This window comes from Nannospalax galili, unplaced genomic scaffold, assembly GCF_000622305.1.
Source record: "Nannospalax galili isolate Female #2095 unplaced genomic scaffold, S.galili_v1.0 scaffold336, whole genome shotgun sequence".
In the NCBI taxonomy this organism is placed as follows: Eukaryota; Metazoa; Chordata; class Mammalia; order Rodentia; family Spalacidae; genus Nannospalax; species Nannospalax galili.
Window position 1 is genome coordinate 8,830,014 of NW_008343385.1, and position 22,324 is coordinate 8,852,337.

General features: G+C 42.0%; 1 protein-coding gene across 1 annotated transcript in view; it reads left to right on the top strand.

Annotated features, from left to right (window-relative positions):
* Fermt2 (fermitin family member 2) overlaps positions 1 to 22,324 on the top strand; it is a gene marked incomplete at its 5' end in the record, with an annotated part of 85,992 nt that overhangs the window by 14,765 nt on the left and 48,903 nt on the right. Inside the window, 1 exon segment of the mRNA XM_029566666.1 lies at positions 14,542 to 14,775. Within this exon segment, the coding sequence (XP_029422526.1) occupies positions 14,542 to 14,775 (234 nt within the window).

Sequence of the window (22,324 nt, forward strand, 5' to 3'; positions counted from 1 at the left end):
AACAAGTAATTAATTAATTTTTATTTTACATGCATGAGTATTCTGCCTGCATGTATGTAAATGCACCCATGTTTTACAATGCCCACAGATGCCAGAAGAGGGCGTCGGATCCCCTGAAACTGGAGTTACAGATAGTTGTTAGCTGCCAACCGGGTGTTGGGAACTGAACCTGGGTCCTCTGCAAGAGCAGCCAGTGCTCTTAACCCGAGTCATCTCTCTAGCCCTATGCCCAGCTTTTTACATCAGTACTAGGAATCTGAACTCAGGTCTTCATGCTTGCATGACAAACACTTTACTGATAGTCATCTCCCCAGCCCTATATTCTCATCTTTATGGCCTAGCCATTGAATTCAGTATGTAGCCAAGGATGATTTTGAACTTCTGTTGTTCCTGCTTTTACCTCCCAGGTGCTAGGATTACAGGCCTGCACCATCTTGCACACTTTATGTGGTACTGTGGAACAAACCCAAAGGTTTGTGCATGCTAGCTAGGCAAATACTACCAGCTGAACTATATCCCCAGCCCTCTTCAGTTGAATTTAATTCAGTTTAATTTTTCATATTAGTACTTGAAATTTTCAAATACTTACATAACTGCTATCTATAACCTTTTGAGTTTTATGGTCTATAGTTGTCATTATTAAGTCAGCTAAAGATACGAATAGAAATATTCCTTTGTACTTTGAGTGTATTGCCTGCTTGTGTGTAAGTACACCTGCGTCATGCAGTGCTTGCAGAGGTCAGACAGAAGATGGTGTTGGATTCCCTGGAACTGAAGTTATGGATGGTGTTAGCTGCCATGTGGGTGCTGGGAACCAAAGCTGAATCCTCTGCAAGAACAGCCAGGGCTTTTACTCTGAGTCATTTCTCCAGCCCTGGGGGTGGAACTATTTAATACGTTCGTTTTCAGTGTATGAATAGTATCAAAATAGAAATGAAATGGTTTTAATGACTATTTCAGTTCTGAACCCTGGATACCCTATCAAAATGGCTCTTCCCAGCAGTGCCGCTGGTGACAAGGGTTCTCTGTACCTGGGGGCAGAGCTAGGTAAACATAAATTTAGTCTAAATGCATTTCTTTTTTCATACTGATCTTCTTTATTAAGATGACACAGATTTCTGTGAGAATTGGGACTTTGGTCTCAGCTCTGTCACTGAGGAGCTTCAGGGCTCAGGTGAATCAGTCCACTTCACTAGACCCGGTTCCCTTACTCACAGGATTGGTTTCTAAAGACCGTTTCAGGTCTTAAATTACAGCCTCCTTTTGGCACAGGGGAAAAGCATAAATGAAACAAGCTGAAGTCAGGCTGGTGATGTCAGAGTTTTGGACCCTCATCATAATTGTGTATCTACTGCAGCCTGTTGCCTTCAGGAATGCTTGAGATCTGCAGAGAGAGCAGTGGGTCCTGATGGGAAGCGGCTCTCCCTTCTCATTGCTCATTGTTCTCTTGAGACCTGTTTCTTCAAGCCTGTGGTAATAGCCTCCTTTCCTCAAAGTTCAGAGACCCTGCCTGAATAAAGTAGAGTGATTGAGGAAGACACTTGATGTCAGCTTTGGGCCTCCCCACACATGGATGCACACATACATACACAAAAAACATTTCTTTAAGAAAATGAAATTTGGGACTGGAGTGATGGCTTAGTGGTTAAGAGCACAGACTGCCCTTGCAGTGGACCGGGGTTCGATTCCCAGCACCTACATAGCAGCTAACAACCTTCTGTAACTCCAGTTCCAGGGGATCCAACGCCCTCTTCTGACCTCCTCATGCATTGCATGGCACAGGTACACTTAGATACATGCAGGCGATGACATGCATACACATAAAATAAAAATAATAAAATAATTTTTTAACTAATAAAAAAAAAGAATTGATAGTATCTGGAAGGGCACTGGGGCAAAACTTATTACCGTGTTCTTAGGGCCAAACGAAAGGCAGTGTGGCTGGAGCAAAGGAGGAGTGGCATGGGGTAAATTTGGAGGCGGCCATATTGTGTGTGGCTTTATAGATCTTAGAATTCATTTGGATCTAATTTAAATGCAGTTTGGTAGCTTTTGAAAAGGGCTTTTCAGCGAGGGAATGATGTTAAAGTGCTACGTAGATCTCTTTGGCTTCCGTAGATCTCTTAGGCTTCTGTATGAAGTGCTAAGTGGAATGAGGGAGACTACTTGGAGGCTTTTGCCTTGTCACTGACAAGATGCTGGTGGCCTGAGAAAGGGAGGTGCAGTGGAGGTTTGTGAAGTGGAACTGCAAACATGGGAAACAGGGTAGGAAAATCCATGACTTTTCAGTTCCTGGCTTGTGCTACTGGGCTGATGGTTTGTGCTGTTTAGTATCAGTATGATGGGAGAAATTGAGTTAAGCTTTACATATATTAAGTTGAGATATGGGGGGGGTAGCTCAGTTCACAACAGCAATTTGCCATATCTCTGAGATACCAAGTGGAGAGGTGATATACACAGTAGCTGTGTGAGCTGGCCCTCTAAACAGATAGGGCTGGAGATGTAAATTAAGAAATGATGCCAGGCATGGTGGTGCACACCTTTAATCCCAACAACTTGGGAGGCAGAGGCAGGCGGATCTCTGTGCGTTCAAGGCCAGCCTGGTCTACATAGTGTATATCATGAGTTCCAGGCCAGCTGGAGTTACAGGGAGACTCTGTCTCAACAAGGCAAAGAAAAAAAAGAAATACAGTGGGCTGGAGAGATGGCTCTGGTTCAGTGGGGGGGGGGGGAGTGGATAAGATCCCCAAAGAGACAACTTAAGGGGAGAGAGCATGGTTTCTAGAGATAGGAAGGAAGAGTGGCAGAGGACAGGCAGTGAAATTGGTTTTATGTAGAGAGAAAAGAAACACTTAATCCCAACACAAATGCAGGCACATCTGGGTACAGCTGCAAGAAGCTTTGTAGGTTTGGTGGGTATGGGTGTGAAATAGTTCCAGTCGGTTGGCTTGTGCAGTAGAAGCCATGGTTGTCTACTGAGAAGGTTGGAGGCGTCTCAGAAGTTGGAGTGTTGATGTTAAGTACAGTGTTGAGGGGAAGAAACACTAGAAATGGCTGGTGGTGCCACAAACTGTGTTGATGGTAAGCTTTTAGTAATTACTTGAATGTGCCTGTCTGAAATGGAAGACAGGTTCCTTGTGAGCTGAGTGAATAGGCATAGGTGAGTATTGTGAAGAAATAGTCTGGAAGTCGTATGTAGGAGGGCAGGACATTGGCCTGTGGTGTTTCTGGAATAGTTAATCTGCATGACTTGCTTGCAGTAGTGTTGCGACCTGTTGCTTAGTAGCTTTGTTAATCATACAGTAGGACTGAGCTTAGTGTTCTTCAGTAAAGACAGGCTAACCCTTGAATAGAGCAGTAGTTACATTATCTCATTTGTGATTCAAGAGGGTCTGGAAACAGAAGAAAATGATACAGGATTAGCAAATACAAAAATAAATATTTATTAAAAAATAAAGGATTTGGGGCTAGAGGGCTGAAGAGATGGCTCAGCAGTTAAGACCACTGTCTGTTCTTACAGAGAAACAACCTATAACTCAACCCCCAGGAAATCTGGTCTCTGTGGCCACCCTTACTCACATGCACATACCCCCTCTTCACACACACATAATTAAAAATAAAATAAATCTGGTGGTGCTGGAGAGATGGCTCAGTGGGTAAGAGCACTGGCTGTTTGTGCAGAGGGCCTAGTTTTGGTTCCCAGCACCTACATGGCAGCTCACAGCCATTTGTAACTCCAGTTCCAGGGGCTCCAACGCCCTCTTGTGGCTTCCTTGGGCACTGTACACATGTGTACACTTTCATCCATGCAGGCAAATCACTCATACACATAAATACATTAATTAAAAGAATGTGGGGTTGGAGAGATAACTCAGAGGTTAAGAGGACTTGCTACTCTTCTAGAGGACCCAAGTTCAGTTCCCAGCAGCTCACAACCACCTATAATTTCAGCTCCAGGGAATCTGACACCCTCTTCTAACCTCCACAGGCATTGCATGACACAGGTGCATTTACATGCATGCAGGCAATACATTCATACACATAAAATAAAAATAAATAAATCTGGGCTAGAGAGATGGCTCAGCGGTTAAAGAGCACTGACTGCTCTTGCAGAGGACCCAGGTTCGATTCCCAGTATCCACATGGTGGCTACGAACCATCCTTAGCTCCAGTTCCAGGGGAATCAGAAGCCTTCTTCTGACCTCCACGGCACTGCATGACACGGGTGACTCACATACGTGCAGGCACTTATTAATAATTACTTATTTTTAAAATGTATTTACATAATAATTTGATCAGTTTGCTAGTTCATATTTTTCAATGTTATATAAACAAAAAGTATTAAAAGTGAATGCAAGTTGCTTTCTAAAAAAATTATTTTTCGTATGTGTGTGGTGTACAAGGAGGCCAGAGGTTAACCTGGATGTCTTCCTTAGTCACTCTCCGTGTTACTATTTGAGCCAGATTCTCTCACCGAACCTGAAGCTCAGTACTTTGGCTAGGCTGACAGTCCAGAGAGCTGCAGGCATCCTCTGTCTCTGCTTCCCTAGCGCTGGTTTATAGATGTATGCCTCTGTGCCCGTTTCTTAAACATGGGTTGTGGGGGGGCAAGCTCAGGTCCTCACATGTGTAGGGCAAGAACTTAATCAATGGCCATCTCCTCAGCCCTCCTCCCATTCATTCATTCATTCATTCATTATTTATTTATTTATTTATTTATTTATTTATTTATTTATTTATTTATTTATTGTGAGACAAGGTCTCGCATATTCCAGGCTGGACTCCAGCTCACTGTGTGAAGGGTAATGAGGACCCTCAAGGGCTGATCTTCCTCTCCCTCCAGAGCACTGGAATTGCTGGCATCTGCCACCACACCCAGTTCTAAGCAGCATTAGGGGTTAAATTAGGTGTTGAATTAGGGCTTCGTATGCTGGGGCAAATGCTCTACCAACTGAGCTACATCCCTGGCTGCAAATTGCATTTTAGATGCCCATATCAGAATAGTCAAATAGGACTGGTGAGCCTATTAGAATGAGATTAAGTAGGTTTTTGTTAGGATCTTACTGTATAGTTTTGGCTAGCCTAGAGCTCACTGTGTAGACCAAGCTGGTCTCGATCTCACAGAGATCTGCATGCCTCTTTTCCCTAGTGCTGGGATTAAAGACATGCACCACTATGCCTGACTAAATAGAATGTTTCCAGTAGTATATCCTTCCCTTTGCTCAATTTTGTAGAGTATAAGTTAGTTATAATTGTACAAAGAGGGGCATAATAGTTTCTGTATTGCAAAAGTATTCTCAAATACTTTATTTCTTTTCTTTTGTGACTCATGGAGGGGGTGAATGATGTGGTACCAAGAAGGATTTGGTAGACTAAGCAGTGTTTGGATCTTCAGCCTCTAATGATGAAAGCCTTCTGTTCCTTAGGGTACCCAGATGGCATCTTTGTGAAATAATTACACAACTTCCTGAATTTGAGGAACATCTGTTGCTGTTGGCGGGGGTGGGGGATTTCTATTGATTCGTGTAATGTTTAGCATTTTGCAGTTTTAATGCTAGGAGTTGACTATCTGTCAAACGTTGTTGTGGGCAACAGATTGTAATGAGATTGGAACTGTCAATGAGTCTTTTCAGAATCCTGACAGAGTGTTCTTCAAGATTAACATCTTACTGAATTTTTTAAAAGAAGGTCTTTAATAGGTGTGTTAACTATAATTTAAGTAATATTTGTATTACTAACTCAACCTAATTGATAAATCATGAAATCCTTTCTTCCCCCGAAGAAGGAAAATGTGCCATGACTTCATACATAATAGTATGGGCTTTTTCTTGTTTAGTCTTTGTTTCTATGGTAGATTGTTTCTGAAAATCTAAGACCACAAATTAGAAAGAATATACTAAGTAAAGAAGGTTGGCTTGTACCCCCCAGAGGACGTGAGGAATGGTGTCTCTGACAGTGTGGTTTGTTAGCACAGTCAACTCTCTGAGGGCCTTTAACATGTGAATTTTACTCTGATGCTGGCGAACTCCTTTGCCACAATAAGTGCCAGGCTGAGGAGCATGTGTATACATGCTTTTTTGTATGCATGTATGTGCGCATGTGTTGCAGAAATTTAATGCTATGCTGGAAACACCAGGCCTGCCATTCTGAACAGCAGAAATATTTACTTAGAACACGGACCAACAACAAGATTAGGGCATGAAAGGGAGTTACCAGAGGCTTTCCCAAACTGTTAATAAGTACAGGGACTTTCAATAGCTATTCCTTTATGGAACCAAATACACCGGAGAAAAATAAGCTGTTATTTTATTGATCCAGTAGCATTTTTGTTTGCTGCCATTTTTACTTATAGATATCCATTTCCTTTTAAAGTCATCATAATGCTTTAATGCTTTTATATAATCTGTAAAGGAATCCTTACTAGTGTGCTGACTTCTAAACACTCTTCTGTACATGGTGGTTATATGTTACAGTCCCATGATGTATGATGTTTAACAGGCTACTGTAGAAACAAGCTATGCTGTAATATATTAGAAACCTGAGTGCTTTCAGAAGCTGTTACATTGAGATGGAATACTTTAACCCTCCTTCACCCCCCCACATACACACAATTGTGCTTTCGATGCGCAGTTGGCTTTTTGGTTTGTTTGCATTAGACTGCTTCTCAGTTGCTGTGTCATTATTTTTCTTGGGATTTTAATGTGAATATAAGATCTTGTTTGGCCCTTCCTGGATAGGGTAGATCTATTAGGAAAGCCAGCTGTGGGACCTGATGTGGAGATACTATTACTGCATTTTGAGCTCTACACCGTATTCCACTCATTGTTAAAATAATGCTGCAATGACTTTCCCTCCTGAAAAACAAAACTAAAGCTGCTCCTTGGACCTGCCACCCTCTTCCTGTCTGTCCACCCATTATAACAAAAACTGGGCGAGTCATAGTCTTAATTTTGTGGCCTCACCAGCCGTTGTCATTTCCAGGCGCAGGTTGACTTCTCAGCTTTGCTTTTGCACATTTCTTCAGAACCACCAGGGATTATTTAAAAGCACAAATCACCATGTTTAAGACCTACATCTTCTGACATACTTAGTTTAAGAGGTAATAGGTGATGGGATAAGAGAAACTTGCATTTAACTCCTCCCCAAACTAAAGCAAATATATCTGTCCACAAACCAAAATAGTTGTGGTTTACAGATGGGTCTAGGCATCCGTATTTTCAAAAAGCTGCTTAGCATGCTAATTGGGCTGAAAAAGCACTGCCCAGGTAGCTTACTCATACTTACAATAAAATCTGGACAGCTTTCTACAGCCTGCCTGCTCCCGGAGTCTTCCCCTACTGCTCCATCACTGTGACGAGCACTAGAAAAGAGCCTTCTTACACGCGGCTTAACAGATATTTGTTAAATTACTGAATTTTTGAAGATTTATTTTTATATGTATGTGTATATCTCTGTGTGTGTATGTCACATGTGTGCGTGGAAGCCAGAGAAGGCATGAGATCCCTTAAAGCTGGAGTTACAGGTGGCTGTGACCTGCCAGTGTGGGTCCTGGTAATTGAACTCGGGTCCTCTGGTAGAACAAGTTCTCTTAACCACTGAGCCCTCTCCACGTTTTAAGTTAATTTTACAGATGGTGTTTGGTATTCAGTAGTGGTGATTATAATTAATGCTGGCTAGGTTGGTAATGTGTTATCTTCAAGATTGCTATCAGAGGGGCTGGTGAGATGGCTCAGTGGGTTGAAGCCCTTGCCATTCAAGCCTGGTAACCTAAGTTCGATTGCTAAAGTAGTGAACATATGTTCCAACACCATTTCTTTTCTCTTTGTATGTGGTGTGTGTGTGTGTGTGTGTGTGTGTGTGTGTGTGTGTGTGTACATGTTTGTATGCATGTGCGTGTGTGTGTGTATGTGTGTGTGTGTATAGATGGATGCACGTGTGTGGAGGCCAGATGTTGATGTGCCTTCCTTTATCACTATTCACTTTATATTTTGATACTGTCTTTCACTGAACCCAGAGTTAATGGAATCCAACAAGACTGGCTGACCAGTGAGCTGACCAGGGATCTGCCTGTCTCTGCTTCCCAATGCTGAGATGATAGTGTGTTGCTGGTCTTGACATTTTTCCCCCCATGGGTGTTGGGGATCTGAACTCAGCTCCTTATGCTTACATGGCAAGCACTATACCTACCAATTGAACCATCTCCACAGCCACTAACACTTTCTACTCTAGCTGTCAGAACACTTGCTTTTCTTTTTTCCTCTTTTTAAAAAAATTTTTTATATTTTTATTTTATGTGTATGAGTATTTTTCCTGCATGTATATAATTGCACCAATGTTGTACAATGCCCACAAAGATCAGAAGAGGGTATTGGGTCCCCGGAACTGGAGTTAAGGACGGTTGTTAGCCACCATGTGGATGCTGAGAACCAAACCTGGGTCTTCTACAAGAGCAGCCGGTGCTCTTAACCACTGAGCTGTCTTTCCAAGCCCCCAGTTGTGCTGTCAAGAGGAAAAAAAGAAGGGACATATTTTTATTGAATTTTTGTGCTTTTTTCTTTTTTGCTTTCTGAGACAGGGTCTCCCGGTAGCCTCAGCTGGCCTGGAACTCACTTTGTAGACCAGGGTGGCCTCGAACTCGTGGAGATCCTCCTGCCTTTGTCTCCTGAGTGCTGGGATCACAGGCATGTGCCACCATGCCCGGCTGAATTTTTGTGCATTTTATATAATACATCATAATCTATTCAGACCCTCTCCCCTATCTGCACCCTCCATATTTTTTGGTGGTGGTTTGTTGTTGTTTTTTGAGACAGGGTCTCTTTGTAGCCGCAGCTAGCCTAGAATTCACCATATAGACCAGGATGGTCTCAAACTCAGGATGGCCTCTGCTTCCTGAGTGCTAGGATTAAAGGTGTGCACCACCATGCCCAGCATAGACTCCCAGTTTCAAAGTGCAGTCCATCATGGAGGGGGAAGTCATGGTGGCAGGAGCTTGAAAAGTTGAAAATTTAATTTAATTAAATTTTTTTTTTTTGTCTTTTTGAGACAGGGTCTCCCTGTAGCCCCAGCTGTCCTGGAACTCACTTTGTAGACCAGGCTGACCTTGAACTCACAGAGATCCTCCTGCCTCTGTCTCCTGAGTGCTGGGATTAAAGGCATGCGTCACCACGCCCGGCTAATTTATTTATTTTTTATGTGTATGCATGTATTGCCTGCATGTAGGTAAGTGCACCCTTGTCATGCAATGCCCATGGAGGGCAGAAGAAGCTGTTGGATCCCCTGGGACTGGAGTTATGGATAATTGTTAGCTGCCATGTGGACGCTAGGATTCAAAACCAGGTCTTCTGCAAGAACAACCAGTGTTCTTAACCACTGAGCCATCTCTCCAGCCCTGAAAAGTTGAAATTTTATTGCATCATTATATGATGACGTGCAGTAGAATGTGGCTTACTGCAGGGAAAATTTATAGAAGTCCAGGCAGTGTGCTGTATTTTGGGTGTGGAGGGCCATAGGGTCTGAGGCCATATTCCACAAAACACTTTATGAGCACTGGAAGTAAAGTTTATATAAAATTTATGTAAGATGCTATTCTTCTATTGATGCACCCCCCAAATATTTATAAAATATGAAACCCATTCTTAGCTCCTGGGCCATTAAAGGGCCAGCAGAAGGGTCATGTGGTCGTTTGGCCATTCATAGTTTACCAACTTCTCTCTTTATATTAAGGCCATCCATTGGGATGGTTTTGACTTGACAAGTGCAGTTTTTGACCCATTGTAATTTTTCTGGTTGGCAACAGGTTGCCTCTGTCAGAGTTTGTGCTTGATTTCTTTTTTAAAGCGCTCCTTTTCAGGCTAGTGTTTTTGCCCTGCTTGGCACTTACTTCTGGACTACATTTCACAGTGAGTCTGTCCTTTATTATGTCTTAAAGCTTTGTTACTGCTATAAAACAACCTTTTTTAAAAAATTATTTATTTAGGGTTTTTTTTTTAGTCTTTGAGACAGGGTCTTCCTGTAGCCCCAGCTGGCCTGGAACTCACTATGTAGACCAGGCTGGCCTTGAACTCACAGAGATCCACCTGCCTCTGCCTCCCAAGTGCTGGGAATAAAGGCAGGCGCCACCATGCCCACCAAAACAGCTGCTTTTTAAATAGAGAAGCATTTATTTCAGGCTTGTAGCAGGTGGTATGGAACTGCCCCCACTTACCAGTAAGTTCACCTTCAGCTGCAGAGAGGACAGATTCCTACCATGCCGGCAGCATCTTCTGAACACAGGGATTTCTGTGCTTGCTGTGCAGAGTCCGGGCCACTAGACCAGTAGCTAGGAAGTGCTAGGAATTTAATGGCCCTAGAGCAATGCTTAACCTAGGAAGTGGAGAAGTACCCAGCCTTTTCTTTTTCCATACTGGGTCAGTTCTCAGAAGGAAAGGACTCCTCCACAGCAGTTAATGAGCTCATTTCTCCTACTGCCTCAAACTCCTGTGATTGTTTCACTCTCCCTCAGTACTGTACTCCTGGGATTCCCACCTTAATTCCTCAGAAAGCTGGAAATGAAGTTCGCATTTAGTTATCACCTTAAATGGCGCATTGTCCTGAGAGTCTAACAGAAGTGATTGGGTATAGGAAAGAGAGTTATCTCCCACAGAGTCAGTTCAGCTCAGTGTCACTCTGCTTGGTTTTTCTGCAGTTGGTTCTCTATTCCTGAAGAGAAAAGCAACATGTGTGACCAGTTACTCTGACCATAAAAATCCTCAATCCATGTTATAAGCTAGTTCAGAATTTATTATTTCTAAAAGTTGTCAAAGTCTGTGCTGGAAAATAATTCAAGATATAAGTGCTACATAGTAAATGAGTAAGTAGTTGAAGAACCAGGTGTGGTGGCACATGCCTTTAATCCCAGCTCCTGGGAGGCAGAGGCAGGTGGATCTCTGTGAGTTCAAGGCCAGCCTGGTCTACATAGTGAGTTCCAGGTCAGCTGGGGCTACAGAGAGACCTTGTCTCAAAAAGACACACATACACGTAACTGCTATTTTTCAATTGTGTGTATGTTTGCAGCTGAATTAATAACATAACTGACTAGACTTTCCCTAAGCAAAACAAGTATTCAGAAAAACTCTTGGGGTGGTATTCTTTTAAGTTTAATTTATAATTTGAGGGGAAGATAGCTTGGAAAATCATCTTTGCTTGCCTGCCTGCCTTCCTTCCTTCCTTCCTTCCTTCCTTCCTTCCTTCCTTCCTTCCTTCCTTCCTTCCTCTGTCCCTCCCTCCCTTCCTTCTTTCTTTTTTTTTAGTTTCTTGTCTTTTTGAGACAGGGTCTCCCTGTAGCCCCAGCTGGCCTGGAACTTGCTATGTAGACCAGACTGACTTCGCACTCACAGAGATCCTCCTGCCCTGCTGGGATTAAAGCTGTGCACCACGCTGGGCTCATCTTTGCTTTAAATACAATAATTATGTTTGTCGATGATCTCATAAACACACAGCTGGAATCTTAGCAAGGCGCTTTAGCAGAAGGCTCCAGGGAAGCCATTCATAAAGATGAACTGTTCCATGAATCTGGTCTTTCTCCAGTACATCATTCCTGTCTGTTGCTACCAAGAACTTCTCCAACTTCCTCAACCACTCAGAATAAGCTCAGTCTTCTGAATGCACCTGGCAGGTTGTGTGCTGTTCGTTCACCAGATTATCTGTGAGCTAATCCATTCCTCGCACAAACTGTTTGCTGGTCACCATTCTTCTCATCTGTAAACTCTAGCCAGTATATCTAAGAACAAAGATCTGCTTTCCTGCAGAGACCCCTCCACTCAGCACATGTCCTTGGCCCTGCCTCACTGGCTTCTCAGCAAGCTCAAGTAATGAAAATTTGTGATGGCAATATAATCACAAGTAACTATCACCGGTAAAGTTTACCATTATAGAAAGTATTTTTAGGTGCATGATCAATGAGGAAATTTGATTTTTTTTTTTTAAGGGACCAGTTGTATGTGTTTTAAGTTCCATTTATTACTAGGTACTTTTAAAAAAAATATTTTATTTATTATTTTTTATTTTATGTGTATGAGTGTATTGCCTGCATGTATGTGCGTACACCCATGTCATGCAATGGAGGTCAGAAGAGGGCTTCGGATTCCCCTGGAACTGGAGTTAAGGACAGTTCATAGCCAACATTTGGGTTCTGGGACTTGAACTTGGGTCCTCTGCAAGAGCAGTCAGTGCTCCTAACTGCTGAGCCATCTCTCCAGCCCCAATTTACTAGGTACTTTTATATGACTTGAAGTTGAGAAACTCTTTTTGAGGACCAGACTATATTAAAATGAACTCTATATATCAGAAGTATGGTGATAGTTTTAATTTTTATTTACAAAAAAGTTAATCACAAAGGTTTCTTTCTGTTGGTGGTGGTAGTGTTTTTTTCTTGCCCTGGAAAACATACTTGGCCGTTTTCTTTTTTTTTAAATCACTCCTTTTTTAAAAATGTATTTATTTTTATTTTATGTGTATGAGTATTTTGCCTGCATGTAAGTGCATCTGTGTCATGCAGTGCCTGTGGAGATCAGGAAAGGGTATCAAATTCCCTGGAACTGGAGTTACAGACGGTTGTTAGCCACCAAGTAGGTGCTGGGAATTAAACCCAGGTCCTCGGCAAAAGCAGCCAGTGCTCTTAATACTGAGCCATCTCTCCAACCCCCACTTATCCCTTTTGAGCACTTGATAAGCTTAATATACAGTTGGTTAAAAAAAAAACAAAAAAAAACTTTGCTTTTACTTTAAATACTGACTGAAGTTAGATTTCTATATTTTGTTACAAGTGTATTGTGATATGCCTTATCTGACAGTAGTCAAATGTTGTGTAAGTTACATTCCTTCCTTTATTTTGTTTCATTTAATTTCATAAGGCTATTAAAATGTTCTATAGATATTTGTTTCCTGCATACTTGTACCAGAATAAGTTCAGAGACAAACTGTGTAGTGTAAGCTGTCTTCACCGAGGTGATCTTGGGCTGAGGTGTTCTTGTGGCATGGAGCGTTACTCAAGGGCTTTGTGTTCCATGTTCCTTTCCTCACCCAGAGCATCATCAGGCATCTTCCCTTTGAATTACTTAACATTAACATGCTGCTGCTGCCTTTTTTTTTGTTGGGGGGGGGGGTCTTTTTGAGACAAGATCTTCTTGTAGTCCCAGCTGGCCTGGAACCCACTATGTAGACCAGGCTGGCCTTGAACTCACAGAGATCCTCCTCCTGCCTCTGCCTCCTGAGTGCTGGGACTAAAGGCGTGCAGCAAGACCAGCTTTTTTTTTTTTTTTTTTTTTTTTTTTTTTTTTTTGAGATAAAACCTTACTATGTAGCTCTGGCTGGCCTAGAACTTATTACGTAGACCAGGCTGGACTTTGAATTCAGGGGTATCTGCCTACCTCTGCCTCTGAGTGCTGGGATTGTGCCACCACACCCAGCTATGTTTATTCTTTTTTAAAAAATATTTTATATATTATTTTTTTATTTTTTTATGTGTATGTGTGTATTGCCTGCATATAGGTAAGTGCACACCTGTGTTGTGCAATGCCCGCGGAGGACAGAAGAGGCTGTGAGATCCACTGGAACATATATTATTTTTTTATTTTTTTATGTGTATGCGTGTATTGCCTGCATATAGGTAAGTGCACCCGTGTTGTGCAATGCCCGGGGAGGACAGAATAGGCTGTCGGATGCCCTGGAACTGGAGTTACAGACAGTTGTTAGCTGCCTGCCATGTGGGTGCTGGGATTTGAACCCAGGTCTTCTGCAAGAACAACCAGTGTTCTTAACTGCTGAGCCATCTCTCCAGCTCCTCTGATTTCTTTTACTTTTTTTTTTTGGCTTTTTGAGGCAGGGTCTCCCTGTAGCCCCAGCTGTCCTGGAACTCACTATGAAGATCAGGCTGGCCTCGCACTCACAAAGATCCACCTGCCTCTGCCTCCCAAGTGCTGGGATTAAAGGAGTGCGCCACCAAGCCCGGCCCTCTTTTACTTTTTAAAGTGTGTTATGTGTGTGTTTGTGTGTGTGTGTGCGCACGCAAATGTGTGAGGAACCCAGAGATGTTGGATTCCCTGGACTGAAATTACAAGCAGTCGTGTTAGGAACCTAACCACCAAGGCATTTCTCCAAATCTCCACCTTAACACATTCCTGTAACCTCACAAATCCTAACCTTTTATATATTTTACCATAAGAATTCTATTGTCCATCTTCAAAGCCGAACTCAAAATCCACCAGTCCTGATTTCATTAATCCTTCCTGTTCCAGCCCCAGGGCTCTGCTTGTCATCTGTGTGTCCCGATTTGTCTTTGATTTACCACGGGTGAGTGCTTTTTCCTGGGCCGCTGTGCACTGGGTTTTGAGAGCAGAGAAAGTGTTCTCTCAGTGTTTGTATTTCTTTTGTGCCTATCACATAATAGTCATTTAGGATCTGTTGCTTTTCCTAAGTACCCAGTTGAGTTTTCTGTGTTTTGATTTCTCTCAAGGGTACTATTGGTGATTTTTAAGTGTTTTGTTTATTATTTGCTTTTTGTAGATGTGAAAAAAGATTGGTCTGACCATGCTCTGTGGTGGGAAAAGAAGAGAACTTGGCTGCTTAAGACACATTGGACCTTGGATAAGTACGGTATCCAGGCAGATGCCAAGCTCCAGTTCACCCCCCAACACAAACTGCTCCGCCTGCAACTTCCCAACATGAAGTACGTGAAGGTGAAAGTGAATTTCTCTGATAGAGTCTTCAAAGCAGTTTCTGACATCTGCAAGACTTTCAGTAAGTGTTACAGCCTTCATTAAAGCATGAATATGATGTACACACGACTGCTGCCTGGATTGAGCTTATCCTGAGGACGCAGGCTGGGTAGCAGTGTGCATGCATGTGCACCTCAAGTGCACTCTTTATTACTTACCGTTATTATGTTAATTTAAGATAAAGAATATTGGATTAAAATGGACAGGAAGAATCTAGTAGATACTTTTGTGATTATAATCGTTTTGGGCCAGGTGTGGTGGCACATGCTTTTAATCTCAGCAGTTGGGAGGCAGAGGCAGGTGGATTGCTGAGATTCAGGCCAGTCTGTACTATATAGCGAGTTCCAGACCAGCTGGGGGCCACAGGGAGACCCTGTCTCAAAAAAAGGAAGTTTCTATATATATATATATATACAGAGAGAGAGAGATACCATCTGTATAAAATGTTTCCTACTATGTAATATTTTCTTTTTTCCTAGTTATTGTTGTTATTATTTGTAGTAGTGGGGCTTGAACTTTGGGCCTCTTTGATGTAAGGCAAGTGCTCCACCACTGATCTCCATCCCCGGTGCTAATGATACATTCTATAGGGAGGGAAAAGGAGCAGCCAGCAGCCATTCCTTTCAGAGGGATGTGGCTTTTGCAGTGTTTCCTTCACAAAAGTCATTTTGATTTTAGTAATCCAGGGAATTGGTTCACTTCCTTCACTGAAGGCCTGTCAGTTCCCAGGAAAACAACCGTGAGGGCCTGTCTTCCATAGCCAGTCTCCAGTTTAAACACTCTTGTAGTGTTTCTATTTATGCCTTTGAAAACAAGATGTGGAGTACTTTTCACTTTGGCTGACCCAGTTATTTGTATAACAGAAAGTGCCCAATTGTTAGAGAAAATGTGAACTCTTGTAATTAACACTAGAACACAATTCTGTTGATTTGTTCCATGTAAAAATTCTTAGATATATTTAATGGCTTTCCAGATTTTAATTCCAGATACAACTATAGACTTCTATATATATGTTGTGTTTTCAAATGACACTAGTGATTCTTGAATTTATTCTGTTATAAAAGAATCAAGAATATATATACATAATAAATGCCCCCTTTCCAAAAATAACTATCATCTACACTTTGATTTTCTATGCATTTATTTATTCATACATGCGTCCCTGTGCACATGCAGAGGCCAGAGGACGGTGTTGTGTGTCCTGCTCTATCACTGCTTTACTACTTTGAAACAGGATCTCTCACTGAACCTGGTGCTAGAATGGCAGCCAGCAAGCACCAGCGATCCTCCTGTCTCTGCCCCCCCCATAGGGGGTTAGACCTGAGCATGGCCTTGCTCAGCAGTGCATGCTGGGGAGTTGAACTCAGGTCCTAATGCTTGCACAGCAGGTGTTCTTACCTACTTGAGCCATCTCCTCAACTCACTGTTATATGTATTCTTTATTCACCAGTGTGTCGTGATACACGTTGTTGTTCTATACTTCTGCACAGTACTTGTGTGTAGATGTGCTACTGTTGAGTCTCTGCTCCCAGATTTCCTGGTTAATGGACATTAGGCTATTTCACCGTTAAATACTGCAGCAACTTTTTGTTTTTGTTTAGCATATTGCTGACAAGTTTTCAGTTGGGATAACTTCAGGGTGCCCATCCTCATTGCTCAAATCAACACCCACACTCAACCGCTAGAGCCTGTTGGCAGTTGCTCCTGTGCTGTTCCAGGCACTCGCTGAAGGAAGGCTGGGATTATTTTCCCCTTAGTGCAGGCCCCCTGCTCTTAAACATCTAGGTTTCAAGCATGGAGGAATCGGCTTCCATTTCTTGTTTATGATTATTTTGATCAAGTCAGTATCTACTTTATGCATTTAAAGAACCTTTTTCTTTTATTCTCTTAAATGAGTTTTTTCTTGTTTTCAAGCAATGTTAGGAATGCTTATCTTTCCTCCCCAATCTTTATTATTCAAAAGGCCTTGGAGGGCCTGACATGGTGGCACATGCCTTTAATCCCAGCACTTGGGAGGCAGAGATAGTTCGAGGCCAGCCTGGTCTACATAATTAATCTAGGCCAGCTGAAGGCTACAGGGAGACCCTGTCTCAAAAAGCCAAAAAAAAAAAAAAAAAAACCAGAAAAGAAAAGGCAAACCCTTTGGTCCCCATGTTGATTTTTGTTTTATCACAACAACAAAATATATCTAGAACAGAGATAGGGGTGCCTTGTTTAAGGTGGAACACAATTCAATAGTCCCTAGGTTTCACAAAAAGAACCAAAAGGACTTGGAGCAGAGTAAGGGAGATACAGGTAGATTGATGTTACTTTTTAAATCCAGTATTCCAGAATCATTTGTTTATGTTTCATGAGATTAGTAAAAATTAAAACACTGAAAAAAATGTAGAGTTGTATAATGGTTCAGAATTAATAGCTATTGATATTTGGAGGGGGTTGTGCATACTAGCACTGTTGTACTATGGAGGTCAGAGGTTCTCTCCTTCCACCATGTGAATTTCAGGCATGGAATCTGGGTGGTCAGGCTTGGCAGCAAGTGTATTTGTGCACTGAGCCATCTCACCAGCTCCTTTTGTCATTTTTTTTTAAGTCACAGTAATACAGCTGAAGTTCTTGAGTGTCATTCTTTTAACTTCCCCTCACAAAGCTATGTTTGTTATTATATATATGCCAGTACTTTAAAGAATACTTACACACAAATCTCTGTGTATATATATATATATATACACACACACCTATATCAATAAGTAATATACTTATTGTAGTGTGACTATGCAATGTATTTTCTTACTCAGTTTTTAAAAGTTAAACGTGTTTGTGTGTATGTCTCACAGCACACATATGGAGGTCAGAGAACAACTTAGGGGAGTTGGTTCTCTCCTTCCACATGTGGTCCTAGGTATTGAACTCGGGTCCTTTAGTCTTGATGGCAAGTGCCTTTACCCACTGAGCCATCTTGCCAGCCCATTTTCTTACTCAGTTTTGCAAAAGAATATCTTGGCTATCTAGAAGGAAGTAGAATTGCTGTTGTGTATATGGGGATGTGTTTCCACATGTGACCAGTTGCTGTCCCAGCTGCTTCTGTCAGTTCACAGTCCCTCTGGCAGTGTGTGAAAGCCGTTCCCCAAATCCTACTGGCACAAATAGTCCATTTTCATTGTTCATTTCTCTAAATGAAAAAAAGTTAAAAATGTGTTTATACCCCTAATCGGTTATCCAAGTTTCCTTTTTTGAGTTTTGTGTGTTTGTGCTGAGAATTGAAGTCAGGCCTTTGCACTTTACCCTTGAGCTACACCCACAACCCTGCAACAGTTGTAGATTCACAGAAATTTTGGGAAAAAAGTAAGAGTTCCAATGTACTTTCCCCTACACAGTGCCCTGTATCAAAATGTTGCACCACAGTGGTATATGCGTTGAGATTATGAACTCATGTGGATATTTATTACCCCATAGTTTACATTAAGGCTAACTCAGTGTTTTATCCTTTGGTTTGCAAAACTTTGTACTGACCTTTATCTACTGTGATACTATTATACAAACAATTTGTGACTGCACTAAAATTCCCCTGTCCTCTGCTTATTAAGCCCCCCTTCCAAACAGCCCCTGTCAGTCAGCAGTGTTTTTACTGTCTCCATAGCTTTGCCCTTTCCAGAGCGCCATTTGGTTGGAATTATACAGTTTGCAGCCAGGTCAGGTTGCTTTTGTCACTTAGTAATGAGCGTTACCTCCATGTTTTTATGATGTGTTACCTCATGTCTTAGTGCTGAATGATATTCTTTGACCTGGAGTTACCTCAGCGTTTATTCTCTCACTCAACAGTAGAAGTCTTGGTTACTTCCAGGTTTTTGTTTTTTGTTGTTTTTTTTTTTTTAATGTTGCTGAATTATTATTATAATTTTTTTGTCTTTTTTGAGACAGGGTCTCCCTGTAGCCCCAGCTGGCCTGGAACCACTATGTAGACCAGGCTGGCCTTGAACTCACAGATATCCGCCTGCCTCCGCCTCCCGAGTGCTGGGATTAAAGGTGTGCGCCACCACGCCCGGCTACTTCCAGGTTTTAAGTAACACTGCTGTGAATGTTCTTGTGGAGGTATTCATGGTTTTAGCTCATTTGGTATTTACCAAAATGAATTAAAAATTTTATGTACATTTGTCCATTTTTATTATTGTTTGAGTTCTACAAGTTCTTTACACATTCTTTTTTTCAAAATTTTTTATCATGTTTGTGTGTGTGTGTGTGTGTGTGTGTGTGTACACATATGTCATGGTATGTGTGAGAAGGTTTATGACTCAGTTCTCTCCTTACATGTGGGTTATGGGGTATCAGACTCAGGCCATTAGGCTTGGCAACAAGTGCCTCTACCCTCTGAACCATCTCCCTAGCTGGAGTTCTTTCTATATTCTATTTGGAAGGTATATATTATAAATAGTGTCTTCAGGTCTTTTTTCTTGTTTTTTAACATTTGTTCATGGTGGTTTTTTTTTTTTTTTTTTAATGGTCGTTCAGAGTTAAAATTAGTTTGTAGTATTTGGCTATTTAAAAATTTTTTAATTGAATTTTTATGTATTTCATACAGAACATCTTAATCAACTTTATACCCCCTTCGCTTTTGGCACCCTCCCATAGCCCCCCAGCTGAATTTCATGCATCTGTCACTTGTGTTAAGGCCTATTATGTGTCAAGTTAGTGTCCCCAAACGTCCCTTGGTGCAAGTTCATCCACTGTGGTCTAGTCAGCCTATCTAGAGTCACATCCTTTAAGAAGATCAGTTCTTCCTCACCCAGCAGTAATCAGCTGCCAATAATTCGTAGACTAAGATTGGGGCCTACTGTTCATTTCCACAGTTCTGTGCTGGGGTTTTGTCTGCTTGAGTTTGCATGGGTCATGTGCATGTTGACACCATGTAGATTCATATGAGAAGGGTCCCAAAATAGGACTCTGTTTGCATATAGTCATGCACTACCTCCCTGACTCTTACAGTCTTTCCACGCCCTCTTCCACAGTGGTCCCTGACCCCTGGATGGGTGGATTTTAATATAGGAGTCTTGTCCAAAGATATATACTCTGCAGACTCTTATTCGCTATGTTTTGGCCATTTGTGACCTTTTGTGTTCCTGGCCCTCTGTTGCAAGAGGGAGCTTCATTGATGAGAATTGGAAGATGCATTAGTGTTCTCATCATCCTTTGTTCTATGTTCTGTGAGCCTTAGGCATAGAGGTTGCATCATAGATGCGCCACTTAGGCTTGGGCAATTCACAATCTCTGTATATGACCAGTTGTGGAACTTTGTAATAATCTCTGTCTGTTGAAAAAAAGTTTCTTTGATGGGTGGTGAATGGGATACTTTTCTGTAAATTTTAGGATCCATATTTTGCACATAGTAAGAAATTACAGTGGTCTAGGGATGTGACAGCCTTGGGGTTTTCTCTAAAATCTATGACCTCTCCAGCTATGTGTATTTGGCTAGGTTTACAGTACCAGACATGAGTTTCCTCCCATTGAGTAAGCTTTAGTTCAATTAGGTCACCATTTTTTACCCCCATAATAAAAGCACCACTACAGCACCAATGTCATTTGCTATGCTGGTCCTTGATATGGTTATTAATTAGGCCTTGAAGCTGGGGTTGGACCGTTGATTGATGTTCTCTCAGCAGCTTACATAGTGTCCTCCAAAACTATGAGAGCTAGCCTTTGGGGGAGGTGACTTCCAGGTCAATTCCAGCTCCACTGCTCCAAGTCCTGTGTCCAAAGTGTGTCCTGTTTTCAGCAATAGGGTCTTACCTTTAAGTTCTGGGAGGCAATCAAAGGCTATAGCAATAGCCTGTGTAATTTTGGGAGTCCCTTGGACTACCCTGGCTAACAACTCAAAGGAAGGTTTCTCCTGTCTGGCAGTTTTTTGTCATGTAGCCTTCAACTATACACATGGACTCATATAGAGATATTGTGTGTGTAACTTTTCAGTAGGTTTTTGGACCAATACAATTCCCTCTGGTTTTTTGTACTAGCTAGGCACTATTTATCTCTCCTCTTTTTCTCCCTGTCGTATCCTTTCTCCCAACCCTCCCCATTTAAAGTATCCACATTTTCCCAATTTCACCCTTGATAATTCCTGTCTGCTTTGATCCCATCTCTCTTGAGTTCCTTCTTCCCCCTTTATCCCCACAGTTCCTTGTAGAGCTCTCCCTCTTTCCCCTCCCATTTAACTACCCCCATTTTACACATTTCTCCCTTAGTAACACCTGTCTCCTACTGTTCTCTCTCGGGTTCCTTCTTTCCCTTTAACTCCCTGGCTACTTTTCCATTTTCCTGGTTCCTGCAGTTACCTCAGTATACATATATATACTCACCTATTAGGATTTGGTGCTAGGATCCACAAAGGAGGGAGAAGATACACCATTTGTTTTTCTGAGTCTGTGTTACTTCACTTAGTATAACAGTTTCTAGATCCATCCATTTACCTGCAAATTTCATTATTTCATCTTTCTTTACTGCTGAGTAGAACGCCATGGTGTAAATGTACCACATTTTTATTATCCACACGTCAGTTGAGGGGCAGGCTGCTTCTGTCTCTTAGCACCACATGGGGACCAGATCCAGATACTCTCAAGCCATATTTGACTGTTGTTAAAGAAAGGTTTTCCAACCTTGAATTATAGGCATCATCTAGAAGTCTTAAACTTTTGTTTTTCATGTTTAGCTCTTTTTAAAAGATTTGTTTGTATTTCATGTGTATGAGTGTTTGCCTGTATGCACATATGTACACCACATGTGTGCCTGTACTCAGAGAGACCAGAAAGGGGCATTGGATTCCTGGAACTGGAGTTATATACAGTTGTGATCTGCCATGTTGGTGCTGGGAATAGAACCTGAATCTTCTGCAAGAGCAGCAAGTGCTGTTTACAACTGATCCATCTCTCTAGCCCATTAGCGCTTTAAAAAATTATTTATTGCCGGGCATGGTGGTGCATGCCTTTAATCCCAGCACTTGGGAGGCAGAGGCAGGTGGATCTCTGTGAGTTCCAGGCCAGCTGGGGCTACAGGGAGACCCTGTCTCAAAAAGACCAAAAAAAAAAAAAAATTATTTATTTATGAAAGCTGGGCGTGGTGGAGCATGCCTTTAATCCCAGCACTTGGGAGGCAGAGGCAGGTGGATCTCTGTGAGTTCCAGGCCAGCTGGGGCTACAGGGAGACCCTGTCTCAAAAAAAAAAAAAATTATTATGTATGTGTGTGTGTGTGTGTGTGTGTGTGTTTGTTTTTTGTTTTGTTTTGTTTTTGAGATAAGGTTTTCCTGTAGCTGGCCTGGACTCTCTGTAGACCAGGCTGGCTTTGATCTCACAGAGATCTGCCTGCCTCTGTCTCCCAAGTGCTGGGATTAAAGGCATGCACCACCACACCACCACATCTGGCTTTTTAAAAATTTTATGTGTATGAGTGAATATTATGCCTGCATGTATGTGCACCTGTGTCATGCAGTGCCCATGGAGGCCAGAAGAGGGTGTTGGAACAGGAATTCTGGACAATTGTTAGTAGCCATGTAAGTACTGGGAATCAAATCTAGGTCTTCTCCAAG